This window comes from Apaloderma vittatum, unplaced genomic scaffold, assembly GCF_000703405.1.
Source record: "Apaloderma vittatum isolate BGI_N311 unplaced genomic scaffold, ASM70340v1 scaffold9349, whole genome shotgun sequence".
Lineage (NCBI taxonomy): Eukaryota > Metazoa > Chordata > Aves > Trogoniformes > Trogonidae > Apaloderma > Apaloderma vittatum.
The window spans coordinates 18,358-25,345 of NW_009736950.1; the positions used below are offsets into that span (position 1 = coordinate 18,358).

Genomic DNA, 6,988 nt, shown 5'->3' on the forward strand with positions numbered 1-6,988 from the left:
CTGCTGCCTTGTTTTGCGGGCTCTGTAGCATTTTATCTGGTGGATGATTTCTTTGTTTCCTGGCCTTACCTTGAAGGCAAGGCTGATGATTTATGCTGTGTTATTGCTCTTAGAAACAGCCTACACCTATGAGTGGAGCTTAATCAGTCACCCTGCAGACTACGGTGGTGAAATGGAGCGCAGGCACAGCCAGACCTTGAAGCTCTCCCAGGTAAGTGAGCTGCAAGCTCAGGTTTGTTGTGTTTATGCGCTCCTTTCACAGGAATCTAACCAGTGAGGAAGGGCACCGTGGCTCAAGGAGTCTGAATGACTGCCAGAGTCTCTTCAATTGTAATATGTCATCAAATCTTTGCCAGATTAGAAGTATCTTTTCTAGGCCACTTTAATAATTTTCTAGGAGTAAAAGTTCACTTTGTATTCCCCACTTCTGGGCAGTGTCTAGTAGCCTTTAGAGTATGTGTTGACAAAAGGAGCTCTAGGTTTCAGATACCCAGATTTTTCTCTGTTTACAGTATGATTGGCAGATTCATGCTTATTGCTTTTGTGTAATTTGATGTGTAACCTGATTTGTTCTGTGTTTGTCTCAGTTATCGGTGGGACTCTATGCCTTCAGAGTGACGGTTTCTGGTGAAAATGCCTTTGGTGAAGGTTTTGTGAATGTCACAGTCAAACCAGGTAAATCAGTTGCTTAAAATTATTAAACTAATTTCTTCAACACAAGCAGTTGTACAACATGCTTATCTAATAGTCTGTCGGTTACTGCCTGTCAGGGACATCTGGTATTCCAGTCATGCAGAGGTATTTCATGTCTTATATCTTTAAAGCCTTTTAAGGCAGTAGAGTTAAGGATCTTGCTCACTGTGTTGAAGCATTCTCTGGCCTTGTACCCTTCTTGGGCAAAGCCTGAGAGAGCATTGTGCCACCTTTTCTGGTCCCCTGCTCCAGTGCAGCCAGGAACAGTGATGAGGTGTTGAAGCACCTTTAGCTGCTGGTTATACGCACAGGTCTGGTCTGAGTGGTACCAGTTCAAAGCAGCTGCAGTGGAATCCTGCTGCCTCAGCGCCCTGCTCCTCTGTAACCTTGTCTCTCCCTTGTCTGAAAAAGACAGCAGATGCTGGAAAGCTGTCAGTCCTGGATTTAAATCACTGGGGACTGTAGAGTTAACAGATGAGTTTGGCCTGGGCCTTCACTATTTCCCCCCCCTTCTGTTTTTTCTCACAGCAGTTAGAGTTAACACGCCGCCTGTTGCTGTTGCTTCACCCAAAGTACAAGAGGTTTCTCTGCCTACAACTTCTACCTTCATTGATGGCAGTCGTATGTACTGGACCATCTTGTGCTTTTATCCTATATTTTTAATACACAGCTACAACGTTTGTCAATTACAAGTAAAACTCCTTCTTCTTTCTCAGAAGTTCCCTAAATCATAATTTGTTTAGTGGATTTTAATAAATAAAGTGGTAAAATGTAGCTTTCCACTTGGACATTGAGATGCAGTGTGTCAGAGGCTGCATCAGCCAAAGAACAGCTGCTCCTACAGCTTCCTCTGCACTGCCCAGGCAGCCTCTGTGCCAGTGCAGCTGGGGCCATGGTAGAGAGCTGGCATGGGGGTGTGATGAGATGTCATAATTCCATTTATAATCACTGAGAACAGTGAAGTTGGAATGTGTGGAGTCTGAGACTGATATTTATTTGCATATGAGCAAAGAATTCTTTGTTTAGATAAACCATACCAAATGTAACTTGGAATCTGTGGTTTAACAGGTATGGTACGTGAACCCTGCTCAAATATACTTGTACAAAAACAGCTAGGGATCAGTGCATGAAAGACCTATAGTACTCATTCCTGAGATCACCACAAGAAACTGATGTGTTTTTCTTTAATGAATGCAGGAAGCATAGATGATACGAAGATAGTGAGTTACCACTGGGAGGAAATCAAAGGTCCTTTCCGAGAGCAGAAGGCATCTGCTGACACACCTGTCCTGCATTTGTCCAACCTTGTTCCTGGAAACTACACTTTCAGGTAACTCCACAGATGCTTTCCTTTGGAGTTGTAGCTGTTTCTGTGACATCAGCTAAATGTTTCTTTCCCTTTGTGCTCACACATACCTCTACAAACAAACAAACTCATTTTTCTTCTGCATGCTTTTACCCTTCATTTTGCCCAGTGGAGAGACATAGGGAGCAGTTTGTTTTTAAAAAGTGCTTGCGGAAATTTTGTGATAGTGGTGTAGTGATCCTTTACATGACAAAGGTATACAAACAAGGTATCAGAAATTAAATACCTCCCATTCCCAGCAGTAATAAGTGTGACAGAACATGCTTATTTTTATTATCATTTTCTCCAACTCAGAAGTGGGCTGGTGTCCTAAGATGAAACTGTGCAGTCAGACTGTGAAAGTCATCCTCCAGGAGGTGGTGGCAGACAGAACAGTATTGTGAGACAGATCCCCACAAGGATCAACACTGTGTGCTGATTTTAATGAGTGACTGTTCTTCGTAAAAGCCTTTGCCTTGTTACTGTTTTCCTCCATTTATGCATTGCTGAAGCTGAATTTTGTCCAGATGATGGAAGAAATGTGTGTGGTTCTTGGTGCTTTTAATTAAAATCAGAGTTTGTTTTCTGAACTTCTTAACCTAAAATCTAATCTGCACAGAGGCAGGCTTCCCAATGACCCAGCCTGCATTATTTGACTTCCAAGTGGGCAACAGCCTGCCAGTCAATATGTTCTCTATCAGCATAGCATCAGCAGGCTGTCTAAGCCAGAGTACATCCACATTAAATGTGGTACTTTGCATAAGCTTCACCGAAATTTGCATGGCTTCAGCTTTCCCTTTGTGTTCTTTGCTGGAGCTGTACCATATTGTACAGTGGCAGAAATGAGCGTAGAACTTTTTTCTGTGTTAAAAAGGGGAGCATTTTCTTACAAGCAATGCTCTCAGTATGTTCTGAACCCTTAGGAATTAAGAAACTCCTTGCTGTATCTGTGCACCTTTAAGGGGAGGCTGAGGTATTTGGATGGTGTGTTCAACCTTAGAGGAAATTAGCTGATCAACAAACTGTGGTGCTCCTGATGCCTGGATGCGCACCTACTGCAAAAGTCTGTTTCTTAATGACTGAACTAATGAGCACTAGTTTTCTTCCCACTAAGGGAAGGGTTCAAGAGTGGTTTGGTTCCCTGTGCTTCGTGTGCAGTTCTCACAGCAGAGGCAAATGTAAGATGTAGTACGTTGCTGCAGTGTGGAAAGCCGTCCTTCAGCACTTGCAGGTGGCTGCAGCAGTCTCATTTTAAGATGATTTGTCATGTTTCTGAAAGGCAAGTGAGGTTTGTTGTTGTGTTGGTATTTTTTTTAAACCCTGAACTTTTTTAGTTTTGTGACTTGACATCTTCAAAAACCTGAGCTGATGCTAAGCTCCATTAAAATTAGTAATGGCATGCTACAAAGAATTTGGAATCAATGAAGTTGCCATTGATTTCAGGGAAAGGGTTTTGTCTGGGATGCAGAATAGCTAGGCTTTTTCTTTCTTTTTTCTTAAAGATTGAAAGCTGTCTTTGGAAGAGGGTCTTCTGAATTTCTTTCCTACCTTAGTTGAGGGATATGTTTCTGAAGCAGAAGTTCTTCTAATCTAATTAGTGGCTCTGGTTCAGTGTTTCAAAAAGTGCTAGAAAAACTTAATCTGTGGATTTATGACTTGGCAGAAGCCCATCTTAACAGATTTCCAATACTGGTTTTCTTGTAGACTCACAGTGATCGATTCAGATGGAGCAGCCAATTCCACCATCGCATCTCTGACTGTCAACAAGCCCGTGGATTACCCACCTATTGCCAATGCGGGACCTAATCAGGCAGTCACCTTGCCCCAGAACTTCATCACACTGAATGGAAACCAGAGCAGTGACGACCACGAAATTGTCAGCTATGAGTGGTCGCTCAGTCCCAAAAGCAAAGGCAAGGTTGTAGCAATGCAGGTATGCCTGTTTCTCCTTGCATAGCATTGGAAAGTCCTTTTATATTTGTCTCTGACGTGGGCAAATGCATAACTAAGAAACTACTCTTAGTGTGCTATTACTCGCTTTTGTTGTTCCTCTCTAATGTATTCAGCTCTTACTTTAGATGCTACTTTTAGTTCTTTCTTTTTTCTTTTTTTAAATTCCTTATGGCCATTTTTGGGTCCTGCTGTTGTTTATTCCCTGGTGTTTTGGAAAGACTTTGAGTTAACAATGTCTGTTCTTGGACTCTGGAGCCTGCTTCGCAGATTTCCATCTTCTGAGTCACTGGACATGCTGAAAACTCTTTGAGGCAGAATGGAGGGGTAGTCAGGATTTTCCTGTAACACTTTCTCCTGGAGAAAGTGGGACTCAAACAGAAACTTAATTTTTCTGAGCCAAAGATGACAAGAGTTTTGGCAATGTTATGCAGTCGTGCTCTGTGGTGGGGTTTTTTAGGCTCACTAAAACATGGGTTCCTGTGAAGGCTTACTGAATTTATGCTCTTATATTCATGGCTGTATTGTTGATGTTTTTAAATCTGAGAAAAGTTAATAAAAATTTTCAGTGGGCTTGCACTCAGTAAGTTGGAGATTCTTGCAACTCTATAGGTGGTTCAGGTAATTAATGAAGCCAGCTGAATTCAGAGACGGGTTTTTTAGAAATGCATGATTTCTGCTATGTTGCAAATGGTTTAGACCTTCAGAACTTAAAAGAGATCACTTTGTAGATCTGTTCAGGAAAGGAGTAATAGTCATGCAAGCATGTACTGTAGAGGCAATTAAACTGCAGACTAATAGCATAACGGCTTATTTCTGTTCATTTCCCAAGACAAGCACTTTCCAGAAGCATCCATGTAACCTGAATTCTGATTTTTAAGAGTTGTTCAGTCTTAAAGCAACCTTTCTGAAAGAAAGGAATGACTGCTTAAGATTTTTAATGGATTCATTGGGCATTAAATGTGGAAATGTGAGAGCATTTAACAGTGGAACATGGAACAGGCTGCCCAGGGAGGTGGTGGAGTCACCAACCCTGGAGGTGTTTAAAAGAAAAGTAGATCTAGCACTTGAGGCTATGGTGTAGTGGTTAGATATGCTGGGATGAAGGTTGGACTAGATGATCTTCAGAGGTCCCTTCCAACCCCTAACATTCTGTGATTCTGTGATTCTGAGTTTCTTTTCAAGAGCCTGGCAATCTTTTTTGTGTCCCTGAAGCTGGGGATGCTGGTCTCAGGTGTGTTAGGTGGTATCCACAGTTAGAGCGCAATGTAACAAATATCTCTAATCACTTAAGTCCCTTAATTCTCATTATTATCTTTATCTAAAAAAACCACCACAAACCTGATTACATTGTGATTTGTTAGTTCTCATATGAGAGGTGCCACAAATGGACCTATAGCTGGGCCCAGTCATTTTATAAGCTTATGTAGATATCACAGAATCACAGAATGTCAGGGGTTGGAAGGGACCTCAAAAGATCATCTAGTCCAGCCTCCCTGCCAGAGCAGGATCACCTACAGTAGGTCACACAAGAACGCCTACTGGAAGAGGATACTCAGGACAGAATTGTCTTGTTTGACATGTTTTTTCCAGAAGATTATCTGTCTAGGATCAAGTCAAGCTTTGGTAAATATTATATTAAAGAATGTGATGATGTTTTTAAAGCATCTCTAAGGAAATGGAAAAGTTGTAGTAGTTTCCATCAGTGTTTAATTTTCCAGTTAAGAAAGTTAATCCTGTGTGTTTCACAATTGTGCAGAGGTAATGCAGCAATTATACCAACATAAAAAATTAAGTTTTATTATCTGTAGACATTTCTCTGAGTTGGTAAGGGCAATTGCGATAATGAAATGGTTGCTCAAACACTGTACTTCTGAATTAAAATAGATTGTACTTTTTCTTCGCATTTTGCATGTAGGACCTTTCATAATCCGTGAGTGTTTATGCCTTACCTCAAGTCTCTATCTCTGTAAACACCACGTAGGGAGTTCGGACGCCATACCTCCAGCTCTCTGCCATGCAGGAAGGCGATTACATGTTCCAGCTGACTGTCACCGACTCGGCAAGGCAGCGCTCCACGGCCGAAGTCACCCTGATTGTGCAGCCGGGTGAGTGAGCCGCTGGCACACCCAGGTCCTGTGGGACTGGGCCAGGCCAGAGCTGCAGCGATGTCCTTGGGTGCCTCCTCCTGCATCGTACCACCGCAGGGGCAGCCCGAGTGTCCCATAGCCCTGCAGCAAGGGCTCTTCTACCTCTGTCACATCCAGAGCTGATTTTTCTGCCCATCTGAAGGTCTTGCATTCCACTATAGGGCAACGTTTTCCTGTTGTTGCTTATTATGCATCTTTTTGTAGATGACCCCTTCTGGGAAAACTTTAGAGGAGGCGTTTGCTGTGGAAATCTAGAACGTGAATCACAAGTGCAGCATATGGAGGTGCCCTCTAAGCCTGCTTAGAGTGTGGAGCTTCAGCTAGTGCTGAAGTCTCATCTAAGGATGAATAAGTATCCAGGAAAATGGTAGCATTGTCAGTTTTACCATACCCCAAAAGCAGAGACTGAAATCGGAAAAAAGGAACAGGTTATATGTTTCTGCCCTAAATCCTTAAAGGCTTTAAATTGACATTAACTCGAGTGGCATTGTGCTGACCTTGAGCAGCAAAAAGCCTGGGCCAGTATCATCTTCGAGGGCAAAGACCCATGTTCATATGGGTGGTTTTGAATGAGAGGTGCAGTGGTGGAACCAGGAGAATACCCCACTACTCTTGTTTGTAAAGCATTTCATACAATGCACTGAGCGTGCTGCAGTGTTTTTGGAGTGTGACTGTGTCTTCAGATATGACTGTAAAAAGGGAAGTACTTGCTGTGGAATTTGGCTTGTCGCAGAGCTGATCTCTCCAACCTGTGTTCTTTCTGCTGGCTTATGCATGTTATACTTGATTTATTGGCTCAGAGGTACAAATCACAAATGTATACTATAATATTCTGTGTAAAATCTTCCTG

At 42.4% G+C, this 6,988-nt stretch overlaps 1 protein-coding gene across 1 annotated transcript in view; it reads left to right on the forward strand.

The window, feature by feature from the left end:
• KIAA0319 (KIAA0319 ortholog) overlaps positions 1 to 6,988 on the forward strand; it is a 27,744-nt gene that overhangs the window by 9,622 nt on the left and 11,134 nt on the right. Inside the window, exons 5-10 of the mRNA XM_009877154.1 lie at positions 114 to 211; positions 588 to 675; positions 1,222 to 1,314; positions 1,891 to 2,023; positions 3,743 to 3,971; positions 5,973 to 6,096. Of these exons, the coding sequence (XP_009875456.1) occupies positions 114 to 211; positions 588 to 675; positions 1,222 to 1,314; positions 1,891 to 2,023; positions 3,743 to 3,971; positions 5,973 to 6,096 (765 nt within the window). The remainder of the gene's footprint in view (positions 1 to 113; positions 212 to 587; positions 676 to 1,221; positions 1,315 to 1,890; positions 2,024 to 3,742; positions 3,972 to 5,972; positions 6,097 to 6,988) is intronic.